This window comes from Pyrus communis, chromosome 5 (assembly GCF_041283825.1).
Source record: "Pyrus communis isolate YQ-2024b chromosome 5, ASM4128382v1, whole genome shotgun sequence".
Lineage (NCBI taxonomy): Eukaryota > Viridiplantae > Streptophyta > Magnoliopsida > Rosales > Rosaceae > Pyrus > Pyrus communis.
Genome location: NC_142569.1, coordinates 11438580 through 11454560, shown reverse-complemented (window position 1 = coordinate 11454560; position 15981 = coordinate 11438580). Strand labels below are relative to the sequence as shown.

At 34.4% G+C, this 15981-nt stretch overlaps 3 protein-coding genes across 13 annotated transcripts in view; 2 read left to right on the top strand and 1 right to left on the bottom strand.

Moving 5' to 3' along the window:
- The window catches only part of LOC137741093 (uncharacterized), a 78891-nt gene that overhangs the window by 41345 nt on the left and 21565 nt on the right, over positions 1-15981 (top strand). The window lies entirely within an intron of this gene.
- On the top strand, positions 1694-14083 carry LOC148696756 (uncharacterized). Of its 11 annotated transcripts, none has more exons than XR_015962642.1 (14): positions 1694-1990; positions 3624-3800; positions 3979-4039; positions 4181-4229; positions 4897-4991; positions 9117-9192; positions 9358-9437; positions 9875-11620; positions 12037-12170; positions 12459-12563; positions 12629-12693; positions 12808-12846; positions 13572-13632; positions 13765-14083. XR_015962642.1 is itself a non-coding variant. In XM_088694350.1 (5 exons), the coding sequence occupies exons 1-5, from the start codon at positions 12048-12050 to the stop codon at positions 13500-13502; spliced, it is 372 nt and encodes a 123-aa protein (XP_088550476.1). In that variant the 5' UTR covers positions 12041-12047; the 3' UTR covers positions 13503-14083. The 11 variants fall into 11 exon arrangements, 1 of the variants encoding a protein (XP_088550476.1); XR_015962640.1 differs by having other exon boundaries at positions 12629-12698; XR_015962644.1 differs by lacking the exon at positions 12629-12693.
- On the bottom strand, positions 11268-15432 carry LOC148696755 (MDIS1-interacting receptor like kinase 2-like). The gene is made up of 2 exons (XM_088694330.1): positions 15122-15432; positions 11268-15043 (listed from the first exon to the last, which is right to left on the bottom strand). The coding sequence occupies exons 1-2, from the start codon at positions 15129-15131 to the stop codon at positions 14673-14675; spliced, it is 381 nt and encodes a 126-aa protein (XP_088550456.1). The 5' UTR covers positions 15132-15432; the 3' UTR covers positions 11268-14672.

The window sequence follows — 15981 nt, the reverse complement described above, 5'->3', positions numbered from 1 at the left end:
TCATTTAGTGCATTGTGGTCTTAATTTAATTGCGTAGTTGGTTTCAGGATTTCTTGAGTCGAATAACAACCTGGGTGATCAAAAGGTAAAAAAGCAGTTGATCTCTGCTTGCAAGATGACTTCTTTCCATGCCTGTCCTCCCTCTAAGTCAACCGAGGATTCAAATCCAGCGGATCCAGCTCAAGATATAGATAAAACAATTCTAACTCTTAAAAAGGTAGAATTTGTTAATCCCCCCTTCCTTGGAGTTAGTTTTTAGTGATGTGTTTTTAATAGAATTGTAGATTTGAGTAGTGTGTTTTTTCAATGGTGTTATTTTTTTTAACAATTTATAATGCTATTTGTAAAATTTAGTCAGATTGTTTTTGAACAACCATAATATCGTTTGATTTCAATTTCTAATTACTTCTTTTGATAAATTTAAGCTTAGTTATGTTAGTAAATCTTTATATCTTATGTCCAAATACATGTACAATATAGTATTTGATACATATACAATATAGTTTAGGATACATATACAGTGATGTATATGTAAAGTTTTTATGTTGTAGCTGACTTTTTCAATGTATGCATTTTGTGTGTAGAGAGTGAAAAATGCATTCTTCACAAAGGCAAAATAGATAACAGATTCTACTTCATATGAAAAGAAGAGGTTAGTTTGATTGTCATTGCTTTTTTGATATGGTTAAATTCTAAGCTACTTCGCTTACGTCTAATTTAATCATTTGCTTGCCCAAGTTGAAGTCATTCGATTTATCAATGCTGGTGACCAAAATCAGCCTGAGTTAATGTTAAATCAATATCATAACTTTCATTAGTCCTTGATTGCCTTAACCCTTTTCTTTTCCGTCTTCACCAAAATTTCATGAAATTTTTGCACAAATTTCTTTTATAGAAATTAAATTGATGTACTAATTGACTGTCTCTTGGTAGAATTTTTTTATTCTTTGTTCAAAATTAGTATTTGCAAATTTTAAGTGGTGGACCGTGGAACAAACCCTTTTGAGATTAGCATCTAATATCTTCTTTAACACAATTTTTTATATTATATTATCAAAAGCTGTAATATCTCCATTTTATCGTTGTTTTGTAATTTCTGAACAATGTGTTGTTGAAACACAAAAAGGACTCCTTCATCATGGAACACGAAGATGTAATTAAAGTTTCTACTGAAACTACAATATACTTAATTAACAATGACAATGATGAATCTCTTCACATTGCAAAGCTCATCCCCTCCATTAGCAATCCTGGACAGTTTGAGGTAACATCCTCAATTCATTTTATCAATTTTATTTGTTTGAGCTATTAATTATCGCACGAACCCAATTAAATTTCACTACAAAAACTTGAATTTTGTTTTTATTTTAATAGTTGGAGTTGGTAATATATATCATTGATTTAACTTTGTACACCTATTCTTCCCTGCTGGTTTCGCAAATCCGTGAATTCTGCACCAAAAACCAATGACTCTAATATATGACACCTATATTTTAGTTATTGTAAATATCGTTGTAAATCAATTTCCACGTGAATATGAATAGTATTGTATATAGTAGGTATTTAGAACTTTATGCATGTTTTAGTTTTAAAACCCTCATCAGAGCGGGGCACGGTTGCTAATATCATCTAATAGCTAGTATATACTAAAACCCAGCAACTTCGCTGTATTTAAGCACAGTGAAATGACGGATTTCGAACGGTTTTTTCCTTCCTTTTATTTTATGGGGGTACAGTGAAAATACATGAATGTCCATTTTTATGCGTGGTTCGCTCACGGCTTTCCTCCTCCACTGCTTCCTTCTTGCTCCAGTCCGAATCGGCACATCCCCCCGCCTTTTCCTTGTTGCTGTAGTTTGAATCCACACGACAACCTGCTCATCCAAATGAATTTCCACATCGTTCTAAACCCAAAACCCATATCGTTGTTGCTCATCCAAAACCCAGACAGCCGCCGCCACCACGTTTTCCAAATTCCTCTTGACTGAAGGTAAGCGAAAATTACCCTCTTCATCTTCACAAGTAAATTTGATTATCTATTAATTTCCCCCAATTTTTTTTTGTTTCAAATTTATATCGATTGCTAGGGTTTTGGAAGGGTGTATGGTTTTTGGTAATATTCCTATTATTTTGGGAGTTTGCCCACTTGAGGTAGAGCTTTTGTAGACAAATATTGGCTCTCTGGTCAAAGTTCTTGCCTTTCCAAAATGTTGAGGAGGTGATTGAAACTAAACTAATCGATTAAGTTAAAAAATAGTTATAATCTTTTCAAACATTATTTGATAATTTTGGCATTTGAATATGAATTGGAATTGATTTTTTTTCACAAATTTTGGAACAACGGGATGGGCTGTAGGTTGGCATATTGTTGTGGTTTTGAATGATATTTTGTTTGGCATATTGCTGTGATTGGAACCTGGTTGCGTTTAATCTTAATATTTTTAAATTTTCAAGTCATATCTTATGCGATTGGAACCTGAAAATGTTATGGTTTTCATAGCGGTATTTACGTGGTCTTTCTCTCTCAACTGAATTTCTCTGTCGCTGGCCCAATTCATACAAGTTGGTAGGGCAAATTGTACTTTGCTCTGCATATGAGCAATGTCTATGTTTTACCTACTTTGATAATGCTTGGATTGTACTTGTTGATTTTTAATTTGGCTTTTGTGTATTGAGTTGAATAGACAGTTTATAGGTTTGGTTCCATATTTATTCGGAGAAGAAAAACACGAAGAAGGCAACACAATAACCCTAGCATGGTTATGTATGGAATGAATTAAATTTATTAAAGAATTATATTTTGGGTGTGTTGGTAGGAAGAAACGCCTACACTCCAAATATTTACGAATTGGATTCATTATAAAATAGGTTAATTGTATGCGTTACTTCTTTTAGCACTAAATCTTTTGTTAAATTTCATTTTTGTTGACTTTTAGTTTTTGACTTTCCTTTGGCAGTACTTTTAATTAAGCATGCAGCTTTGGTGTAATACAATTATATTCTTGAGGTTTGGATTTTTTACTCTTACTTTTCTACCCATTATGATCTAATTGAAGACATGGCACATAACTGAGTGCAATGACTTTTTAGGCTTCATATAACCGACCACACTTAATGGAAAAATACTTTGTTGTTGTTGTTGTACTTTTCTGCCCATTATATGTTTGAGTATCTATCTTTTGGCTTATTATCAATGAAAAATTATTATATGAGGATTTTGACCATTGACTTATCATTGGTATATTATTAAGGTTAGTTTAATAGAGAATAAAAGAAAGATCTGTTTTCACAGATGAAATTAATCAAATGTCCCAGGCTCTATAGTTCAATTCTCTCGCTATGGACATTATTCAAGAAATTGATGGTTGTTTTAGCATACTGAGATTGCCGTTGTACGGTTGAAGGATTACGCTTTTGGTTTTCTCTTTGATCAGTTCAATGCCAGAAATACGGATTTGCATTTTCTTGATTTGAATTTGTTTTAGCATAGTGAGATTTGCATTGTACGGTTAAAGGATTATGCTTTTAGTTTTCTCTTTGATCAGTTCAATGCTAGAAATACGGATTTGCATTTCTTGACTGGAATTTGAGTTTTTTTTCTTTCTTTCTCACTTCTACCACAGAGATAAGTATAAAAGTTCTAGGAAGATTGAAATTGGTGAAATGCTCACTGAGGCTGGTAAGGAACTGAAATTGGAAATTATGAAGCGACAGAATCTGAGTGTTAAGTCATTGGATGGAGCTTTTGTTGCAGTTATCTTGACACTTTATGCTGCGAGTGTCTTGACACACTATAACAGGTCTTCTTTTTGGCAAGTTTGTGTTTCTTATTCTGTAATGATTTACATTTGCTTTTGCATGATATCTCATAAATTGGATGTGAATATATTTGTTGTATTTCAACTTTTTTAGCCAAGCAAAATGATTTGATTGATAACTTAAAGTCGATTTCTTTTTCTTTATGTCTACATATTATAGGGGCAACGAGGATGGGGGTTGAAGTCGAACGCTTGCATGGGATAGATTCCAAGATTATTCAGTAAGTCACTAAGTCAGATTAAACTGCCTTCATTTCTTTTTGTGTTCATGGTCTAATTTTACTTGGATGATTTAATTCTATGGGATGATTTCTACGGGTTTTTTTTTTCTCTTTCTATTTTGTATTTTAAATACATTTAAGGTTGAAGGAGTCAACGATGGAATTCTGGACTCCGAAGAGAATAAGCCTGGTATTGTTTCTTCTTTCTTTTTGAGTGAGCATCTCTTTCTTTTTCTAATTTTGCTTCTTTCTTTTTATTGTCGAATGTTTCAAAATTTCAACTCACGTGTTCGTGTGCATTGTTGAGCAGTGTATTTTGCCATTACTATGACATTATTATGTCTTTTTAGTAATTGTTTCTTTATTTTTTTTCGTATTATTTTTCGCAAAACCTAATCATCATAGCAAAGCTTTTTCATACAAACTTTTTTAAATGTGTTGCGAAATGGATGATGCAATAAAAAGATACAATGCGAGTATCTTTGCACGCCATAATAGGTTTTCTTTTTGGCCAGTTTGTGTTTCTCATTTGCATTCATGATTCCATTATCATTTACGTTTGGTTCTGCATGATTTCTCATAAATTTGATATCATTGTATTTATTGTATTTTAACTTTTTTAGCCAAGCAAATGATTTCATTGAACAACAGATGCATCAATTGCATGCTGCAAGTGTACGATGGCGAAGGCTGGTTTTTGACAGATTACATTAAATTTTATTATTGTTTATTTGATGAAGTTCTCGATTAAGAGCGGCTGCACTTGCATTTTTGTTCATGACTAGCAACTGTAATAGTACAGTGTGGTAAATTCTCTTATTTACTTCTGAATGTGAATGGTTTATTGTATCATATAGGAAAAATGAAACGGGAATATGAGATGATATTGAAGAAAGCCTTGCAAAGCGTCTGCCTGCTTAATTCAGATGCCACAACTTCGGTTATTGTTTAGGTGAGGTGTTATGTTTGTGTGAAAATCTTTGAGTCTCAAATATTTTAAGCATTGTGTCAACAATTTGAGATGGTTGTAAAGCAATGCCTGTAGTGTTGATGTCTTTTACTTCACACGCGTATTTGTTTCACTCAAACTAAACTTGGAATGTACATATTTATGCCAAAGATAAGTCAAGACCTTTGGAGCCAGATATTCTTTGTTAGAATCTCTGTTACAAAATTAGGGAGGGATCCTGTCCATTTATACTTCTATTTAGTAAGATTGGGGTGGTAAAGATTTCTAGGTTGTTTTCTGGGTTGTTTCAAACTGCATTCATTTCTTGCAAGACCGCATTAAGAGGCATTTTTTTTTTTCGCAGCACTTCGTTTGATTTCTGAACAAACTATATGTTTTATCTTTCTCTTGGGTTACAGCGTAATGTTTGGCAATTGAATTTGTAGAACGGTTGAGCAATTTTTTCACGAGCTTGCTATTCTTGCTAGATGCTCAAGTATTGTGTCTTCTACTTTTGTGTGTTTCCTTTTGTGTTTTTCTATTGGATAAATGTCAACAATCTGTGATAAACTTATATATGTTAATAAATAATAAATGCGAATAAATATATTAACAAAGTATGAACAATGTGAAATAGTATTGAATAGACAAATTAAAGATCGAGGCTTGCGTACCACAATGGTCTTGAAACAGATATTTTGTCCCTACTCAGTGCTTGTAGTTCTACGGACATCTGCCTCACTAGGATTAAACGATCTAAGTTAGAATTCCAGCATCGGAAAACTGACTTCTGGCGAATTTCTGTGTGGTTCTCTCAATAAGAAGGTTTAGGACTGTAGAAGAAGAATTTGATATTTTCTCTGTTTTAAATGTCATGCAGATGGATGTATATATAGTAGGATTAAGCATGTTCGCAACAGGTATGAGAATGAGATGTGACTGTTGGGAGACATCTCTTCAAAGGGGTGCTTTGCTCTCTGCGTTTTTTCATTCAGTTCAGACTTCATCTGAAAAGATGAGTCTATTCATATAAAAAATAATATAATTATCAATTAATTATTACACCCTAAAGGCCAACCCCAAGGTTGAGTCCAATTTCATTTTCCATGGTCCATCACTCCAATCACTATCTATAAGGAACAAAGCTTTATAAATGGAAGAAATCTTTTGGTAATGGCCAATGTGAGACAATGAAAATTCTACTTAAAATTTCCAACATTTTCAAGCATGGAGTGGGCTGATTACTTAAAACTATGAGTATAATATTGATGACACAATACGATCTGCAAATGAATGTTTCTTATAGCATGCATATCCATGTATTGCAAGCAAAGTATCACTTCATTGGTTCTTAGGTATTGTACCGTCATTTCAGTTACTTTGTGTAAAAACTATTCATGCATGTTTCGACTAATACATTCAATTCCCACAACGAAGCGCGAACATATTTTCTAGTGGTCCCTAACTACAACTATGTAAATCGTTGATAGAGAGATAATTACAATCACAATATCAATTACGACAAATAGGAAAATCAAACCAAAAAATAAAGTATCTTAACATAACACTTGTGTATAACTGGTTATTTATGCAAGTACGAATTCCACAGTGCTTAACACAATTTGCAACATTCTGTAGTAATTAGGGTGGTGTAGATATCAATTACATGTTTATGAAGTTTGTTGTAAACATTAAGAAAAAATTTTAAAAAGTAAGATTCCACAACTTCTCCTTATTTGATAGACTGCTCGTAGCAAGAATTCTAATGTGAAGTTGGAGCTGCATGTTCTCTATTTTCTTCTAGTTTTGATGAGCCGATAGCTTGTTGATGGTAAGCATACCAAATGGCTCAGGAAGGCAAGGAAGACTTTGAGCTGATAGATTCTGTGACACAAAATGCATTGTCGGACGCAACCCAAGACGAGTCTGTATACAAGCCAATGCTATACTCATTACAAGCACCACTGCCTTTGCCAATTCATTGGCTGAAGGCTCTAATCGTTGATCTAACACATCTTTCAGAAGCAAGTCTGCATTTCCCTTCATTGATGTTGATGATTCTAAAAGTTGGGACTCTAGCATATCACTGGGGTGCCTTCCCATCATGACTTCTAGTGCCACCACTCCGAAACTATAAACATCACACTTGTCCGTCACCTGCATAATACATGCAAGCTCTATGTATAAAGAGAACAAAATATGTCACCTGCATAATATATGCAAGCTCTGATGGGATTTCACCTAAGAGATTATTGCGCGAGGCATTGAAAACCTCTAATCTTGTGAGCATGGGCAATTTTGATGGTATTGCACCCGATAGTGAATTGCTTCTGAGATCCATGTAGACCAAACCTATTAAGCCTACGACAAGAAACAGATGAGTTGGTACTACCCCTGTCAAATTGTTGTTAGCCAATGAAAGATGCTTGAGGTCCAACATACCTTTACTCAATGGGATCACTCCTGTCGAGTTGTTCGCGGACAACTCTAGGAACTGAAGCTGAAATGAATTGCCTAGACTTTGGGTAATCTCTCCTACCATGTGGTTATAGGACAAATCGAGTTCCTGAAGCTGAGTCAATTTGCCTAGACTCTGAGGAATCTTTCCTGTCAAGTGGTTCCTGCTCAGATTGAGTGTGGATAACGAGATTAGATCTCCCATTTCATTTGCCAAGTATTCTCTGAATTCATTGTTCTGAAGGTACAAAGAGACCAATTCTATCCAATTGGAGACCAGAGAAGGAAGGATTTGACCAATAAATAGATTATTAGCTAAAAGCAATCTAACAAGGTTTTTCAGATTAGGCAGTTCCCCATTGAGTTTATTGCAAGACAGGGACAAGTAGGTGAGGTTTGTGCAAAGACCAAGCCCATTAAATTTCATTTTTGCTGACTTTTAGTTTTTGCCTTTCCTTTGCGGGACTTTTAATTAAGCATGCATCTTTGGTGTAATACAATCATATTCTTGAGGTTAGGATTTTTTACTCTTACTTTTCTGCCCATTATATGTTTGAGTATCTATCTTTTGTGTTATTCATTAAGGGAAATGCTATTAGCACTCTATAAATCTCATTTTGCACTCCAAACTTTCTATAATTAGAAAGAAAATTACACTTGTGAGGAGTGTAGAATGAGATTTTTAGAGTGCTAATAACAGTTCCCATTCATCAATTCAAAATTATTATGTGAGGATTTTGACTATTGACTTGTCATTGGTATATTTATTAAGGTTAATTTAAGAGAGAATAAAAGAAAGATTTGATTTCACAGATGAAATTAATCAAATGTCCCAGGCTCTACAATTCAATTCTCTCGGTATGCACTATGGACATTATTCAAGAAATTGATGGTTGTTTTAGCATAGCGAGATTGCTGTTGTATGGTTGAAGGATTATGCTTTTAGTTTTCCCTTTGATCAGTTCAATGCTAGAAATACAAATTTGCATTTTCTTGATTTGAATTTGTTTTAGCATAGTGAGATTTGCGTTGTACAGTTAAAGGATTATGCTTTTAGTTTTCTCTTTAATCAGTTCAATGCTATAAATACAGATTTGCATTTTCTTGATTTGAATTTGAGTAATTTTTTCTTTCTCAATTCTGCCACAGAGGTAAGTATAAAAGTTCTAGGAAGAGATTGACATTGGTGAAATGCTGGCTGGTAAGGAACTGAAATTGGAAATTATGAAGCGACAACTTTTGTTTGATATGAGTGTTAAGTCATTGGATGAAACTTTTGTTGCAGCTATCTTGACACACTATATGTTGTGAGTATCTTAACACACGATAATAGGTTTTATTTTTTGGCAAGTTTGTGTTTCTTATTCACATTCATGATTATGTAATCATTTACAAGCATGATATCTCATAAATTGAATGTGAATTTATTTATTGTATTTTAACTTTTATAGCCAAGCAAATGATTTGATTGATAACTTAAAGTCGATTTCTTTTTCTTTATGTCTACATATTACAAATTCCAAGCTTATTCAGTAAATCAAATTAAATTGCCTTCATTTCTTTTTGTGTCCATGATCTAATTTTACTTGGATGATTTAATTCCATGTGATGATTTCTTCTAAGTTTTTTTTTTTTTTTTTTTTTCCATTTTTTATTTTAAATACGTTTAAGGTTGAAGAAGGAGTCAGTGATGGAAGTCTGGATACCGAAGAGAAGAAGCCTGATATTGTTTCTTCTTTCTTTTTGAGTGAGCATCTTCTTCATTTCTTCTAATTTTGCATCTTTCTTTTTGTTGTCAAATGTTCCAAAATTTCAACTCACATGTTCGTGTGCATTGTTGAGGAGTGTATTTTGCCATTATTCTGTCTTTTCAGTAATTGTTTCTTCTTTTTTTTTCTCGTATTTTTTGCAGAACCTAATGATCATAGCAAAGCTTTTTCAAGCATTTTTTTTAATGTGTTGCGAAATGGATGATGCAATAAAAAATACAATGTGAGTATCTTTGCACACCATAATAGGTTTTCTTTTTGGCAAGTTTGTGTTTCTCATTTGCATTCATAATTCCATTATCATTTACATTTGCTTCTGCATGATTTCTCATAAATTGGATGTCATTGTATTTATTGTATTACAACTTTTTTAGCCAAGCAAATGATTTCATTGAACAACAGATGCATCAATTACATGTTGCAAGTGTACGATGGCGAAGGCATTACCGTGCCTTCAAATGATCTTTTTTTTTTTTCTTTTTTTTTTTTTTTTTTTGGTTTTTGACATATTACGTTAATTTTATTATTGTTTATTTGATGAAGTTCTCAATTAAGAGCAGCTACACTTGCATTATTGTTCAAGATTAGCAACTGTAATAGTACAGTGTGGCATATTCTCTTATTTACGTCTGAATTTGTACCCTTTTTTGTATCCTATAGAAAAGATGAAAAGGGAATATGATATTGAAGAAAGCCTTGCACAACGTCTGCCAACTTAATTCAGATACCACAACTTCGGTTATTGTTTAGGTGAGGTGTTCTGTTTGTATGAAAATCTTTGAGTCTTGAATATTTTAAGCATTGTGTCGACAACTTGAGATGGTTGTAAAGCAGTGCATGTAGCGTTGACGCCTTTTACTTTACACACATATTTGTTTCATTCGAACTAAACTTACAGTGTACATATTTATGCCGAAGATAAGTCATGACCTCTGGAGCCTGATATTCTCTATTCGAATTTCTGTTACAAAATTAGGGAGAGATCCTGTCCATTTATGCTTCCATAGTAAGATTGGGGTGGTAAAAATTTCTGGGGTGTTTTCTGGGTTGTTTTCAAACTACATTCATTTCTTGCAAGACCGCATTAAGAAGCATTTTTTCAGTCGCATATTCTGGCAGTACTTCGTTTTTATTTGTAAACAAACTATATGCTTTATATTTGTCTTGGGTTACAGTATAACGTGTGGCGATTGAATTTGTAAGACGGTTTAACAATTTTTTCACAAGCTTGCTATTCCTGCCAGATGCTCAAGTATTATGTCTTCTACTTTTTTGTTTTCCTTTTTCTGTGTTTTTCATGCATGGAGTTGGTTGATTACTTGAAACTATGAGTATAATATTGATGACACAATACAATCTGCAAATGAATGTTTATGATAGCATGCATATCCATGTATAATAAGAATCATTTCATTGGTTCTTAGGTACTATACCATCATTTTAGTTACTTTGTGTAGAAACTATTCATGCATGTTCCGACTAATACATTCAATCTCCGCAGCGAAGGACGAGCACATTTTCTAGTTGTTTCTAAAATTATATTTGGATATCTGATGTGGTCATATTGAAATATATTTCTTTGGATTTTATATATTTGAATAGGCTAGATGCATTAAATTTTATTGTTTTAATTTACAGGCATTCAATATCGGAGTTACGCAAAAAAAAAAAAAAAAAAAAAAAAGGAGTGAAAATTATCAATTTAGGGTGTCTAGGGTAATTTCAGTGGAGCAAAAGTAATTGTGTCAAGATATGTGCATTACAACAACAAGAAGATGAGATTGTATTGATTTGGAGATCAAATTGATACGAGAATGCTATTCGATTGATTTTAAGAGAGAACTTAATTACTAGTGTATTCTAAAATTAAGAGAGAACTTAATTACTAGGTGCCATTCGATTTTGCCTTATTACAACAAAGTCTGTCTTGGGGCTGGGTTGGAGGGTAATTATTAAAAGATAGGAGGGTAATTTTGTTCGTACGTTTGGGTGCCCTCTACACGTGTTGGGCCAACCTTCAGATGGGGGTTGCATTCGGTGGGATCGACGGCTTGTGGGATTTGGTGAGGGGATGGGTTACGAGACAGAGCCTCCAGCTTGCAGAGAGGGAGGGGGAGGGAGGGGGAGAGAGAGAGAGCCTGAAGAATTACAACGCTTCTCCTGAACGAGGGTTAGCTGAGCAATTCCACTTCTCTCTCTTACAAATCTGCTTTCGTCGCTCTCGACTTCTGCTTCCATCTCACAGAGGGCAGGGTTGATATCGGTCAGATGGAGGAATGGGTGTGAGATTCGGTGAGAGGAAGGAGGGGGAGGAGCAGGGAGATGGCTCGAGTCCTCGAACGGCGGAAGAGATCTTCAGGGATTACAGTGCTCGGAGAACAGACGCTGTCCACGCTTTAACTAACAGTACTCCGATCTCTCTCTCTCCTCCGTTTCTCTCTCTTAATTTCCTTTTGGCTTTGGAAATCTCTGACCTTTTGGGTGATTTGTTTTCTCACTGATTAATTGATTGTTCTGCAAAGTAAATTTATTGATTTTTGGAGCGAAATTCAGATCGAGTAACTGAAGAGATCAATTACAACAGTTGGGAAACGTACAATGAGAATTTGAGTTCTGGGTTTTGGAAATTTTCTTTCTTTTTTGGTATCGATCTCGGGATTTTGGGGTTTTTACAGTAGTGGGTTTTTGGAAATTCAAATTCTTACATTCGCAAATCCATGTAAAACCCTTCAATTTTGTTTTGTTTTAACTTTTGAGGTATGGTTTTATAGAAATTAACGGTTGGAATTAACTTTGGTAATCTTGATTTTGGTTTGGTTCAGCTAGGGTCTAGATGAGTCTACCTTCTATGGTGAAGATGGAAGATGCTAAGCCTGAAGTTTCAGCTTCCAACAATTCAAATTCTGAGAGCCGTGATTCTGGTCTTCTCCAAGATCGATTTACTGGTTTTTGCAAGGTTGGCGCTTTTTGCCCCTTTTCGATTGTGATCGAATTTATCTTTTTGTTCTTTCTTATTGTAAATTTCATTTTGTTTATAAACTGTACTTCTATTTACATTTTGGGCTTTTTGCCCCCTTTCGATTGTGATCGAATTTATCTTTTTGTTCTTTCTTATTGTAAATGTCACTTTGTTTGTAAAGTTTAGTTTATAAACTGTACTTCTATTTACTTTTTGAATTTCTTTTTTGTTTATGTTGTCGTTTCTTGATTTTAGTTTCTGTGGATTTTACGGTTCTGATTACAGAAGTTATTTGTCATTGGACGAGAACTCTTACAAGCAAGCTGCAAATCTGTTCAAAGAAACCAAGATCTGTTAATATCAAATGCGTCAGCTATTGGCAAAGGAACGGTACGTATTGTTATTTCTCCATTCTATAGTCATGTTAATAATGTTATGTTGAAATAAGGTCTTAGGTGATATTCTTTTTCCGGGATTTTCTCTGACAAGTGACAACCCCATTAGGCCCTTGAGATGGCAGGTGAGGTACTTTTACTTATCCAATGTTGTCCCTTCCACCTTATGTTGTTTATTGTGCCTATTTCCGTTTATTTACGGGTGATAACATGTATCTTCTCTTCTTTGCATATGGCAGTCATCAACTCGAGTTATGTGACTCAAAAGTTGGGGCAAGGTAACATTGTTATTTCTTTTCCTTATAAGTAATTTGGTTTCTATAGATACCAACATGTTAGCGAATCATAATATCATAACATCGAGTGCAAAACAATAACATCACCATGTTTGCAGTCATTCAGGGAAAAAATAACATACATGGAACATTGTTTGTTCAACAGACATCTACACAATTTATTATATAAATGAAAAGCAAAATGCTTAAGATCAAATAACTTGCAGCTGGAATGAGGTTGAGCTGAGCTGTTTAAGAGTAGAGAGCTATAATTGTACATATTTAACAAATATGTATCTTTGTTAGTGAAGGCTTTCGCCTTTTGGGTTCAGTTCTATCTTCTCTCTCCCCCTTATATGATTGATTCAGCGGAAAGGGGTTTAGTGCTTAATGATAAAGATACACTTTTTAAACAATTCGTTTCCTTTTCGTTTTAATTTGGATCAAATTCACAATCTTATCGATTAATTTCAGAAGTTGGGAATAAATTCTGGAATGTGTTTGCATTTGTCCATGCCATGATGGTTTAAATGAGAAAACTAATAGACTGATTAATCTCATTAAACCCAGATTTTGGAAGTGTTGATGGTGCGGCTGTAGTGGAGGGGAATGAGAAAACTAAATTTTACAGTTTCATGCTCCTGTGTTATGCTTCCTAACCTTGGTTTTGTATTATCTTATTCAAGCAAATGAGAAAACTGAATCCATTGTGATTTGCGTTGTGACAGTGAAGATGTATTTCAGACTCTTTCTTCGATGAGGAAGAATTACTCCTCCAAATTGGACCAGGTAATAACATTACTATAAAGGCTTAGTTTAGTTAAGTAAGAGTATGTGGCCTTGATTGAATGGATATAAAGGTCAGGTTATTTATCGGTAAAACCACTATTTTCTTTTCTTATTACTTTTAATGATTTACAGAGCTCCTGGGTTGTCAATTGTGACTACTCCTCACATGGATTATAGGTAAAACCACTATTTTCTTTTCTTATTACTTTTCCTTTAAATGTGTTTTATTCTGATATTCTCTCTTATATATTGCAAATTTCCAGGACTTAAGCGAAAGCAAATGTTTTCCATTTTGGGTACAAAGAACCAAATATGTTATCTATGTCTTAAATGAACTTATTACTTTTAATTGTTTAGTTTAACATATGTTTACTTAAAATATTATTCGTTTCGTCTTTTTGAACCTGAACGGATAATCAAATTGGTATAGATTCTATTTTTTTTAAGTTCATTTTGCTTCTCAGTTTGTCTTACGTACTTGAACCGAACGCAAATTCCAATCTTGCATTTTAAGCCCAGAAATTAGAACAAAAAAGCTTGCATGAAATTTGAAGTTCTCTCTGATTTAGAACTCATTTTAATTCTACTTGAAGTTTTCTCTGATTGATTTCTGGGTTTATTAAATTGTGGGTTACGATTTCAAAACCCGCAGCAGAGCATGGACATTTTTGCTAGTATGGTCCCAAAAATTTAGCTACGTAAATATTTGACAGAGATTACTAGAATCACAATATCAATTATTATAATGAATGGCAAAATCGAACCAAATAATTAAGGAAGTATCTCGATATAATATTTGTGTGTAACTGGTTATTTATTCAAGTACGAATTTCACAGAGCTAAACACTATATCTTTCAACCACACAATTTGCAACACTATTAATCAGGGCGGTGCGGATATCAATTACATGTTTATGAAATTCGTTGTAAACATTAAAAATAAAAAAAATAAAATAAAATTCCACAACATCTCCTTATTTGATAGATTGCTCGTAGCAAGAATTCTAATCTGAAGTTGGAGCTACATATTTCTCCTAGTTTTATAGGGCCGATAGCTTCTTGATGGTAAGCATACCAAATGGCTCGGGGAGGCAAGAAAGACTCTGAGCTGATAGTTTCTGTGACACAAAATGCATCGTCGGACGCAACCCAGGACGTGTCCGTATACAAGCCAATGCTATACTCATTACAAGCACCACTGCCTTTGCCAATTCATTGGCTGGAGGCTCTAGTCTTTGATCTAACACATCTTTCAGAAGCAACTCTGCATTTTCATTCATTGACGTTGATGATTCTGATAGTTGGGACTCTAGCATATCCCCGGGGTGCCTTCCCATCATGACTTCTAGTGCCACCACTCCGAAGCTATAAACATCACACTTATCCGTCACTTGCATAATATATGCAAGCTCTGTGTATAAAGAGAAGAAAATATGTCAGCTCTACAAAAGATAGTACAAAATTGTGGAACATTAAAATTTTACATTACCTGGTGCCATGTATCCTAGCGAACCAACAATGTTGGTCCAGTTGGATGAATCAATACTCAACAGTCTTGCTGTTCCAAAATCTGAGAGTCGGGGCTCGAAATCTTGCTCGAGCAATACATTATTAACAGTTACATCACGATGAACAATTGGTGGTGAGCAGTCATGGTGCAGGTAAGAAAGTGCATGAGCAAGTCCTTGCACAATTTTTACCCTTGTTGGCCACCCAAGTTCAGTAACCCCTTCTACCCCATACAATGCTTTTCCGAGGCTGCCTCTCTGTAAGTATTCGTAAAGCAAGAATATGCAACCCTCCTTGAAGAGAAGCCATATAGCCTTATGATGTTGCGATGCCGGATAGTTGTCAAAGTTCGGATTTCATTCTCAAAACTTCGGAGATTAATTGCTGGAATGTCATTAGAGTCATTCGTGTTAAGCCTCTTCACTGCAACAACTTGACCTGATTCGAGCTCTGCCTTGTATACTCTTCCAAATCCGCCTCTCCCAATGCAGTGTTTCTCATGAAAGTCGTCTATGGCCTTGACAACTTCCCGAAATGTGAATTTCACTTCTTCTTGCAATATCATTGATTCATAATCCTCAAAGTTTTGAGAAGTTTTGATTACCTGAGGCCGGCTTTTGGACCTCTTGTGAAACATAAGAAGGAAAGCAATGGCAATTGCAACTGTTGCGAAACCCAAAAAGGAAAAAAGGAAAACAGATACTATATTCTTGTTAGCACTTTTGGAATTTGTATTGGAGGACTTACATTCAGTTAGTCCCTCTGCATGACTCCACAAGCCATGGTTACCAACAAAAGCACTTTTTGCCGCCTTATTGAAAATGCCACAAGTTGGGAATG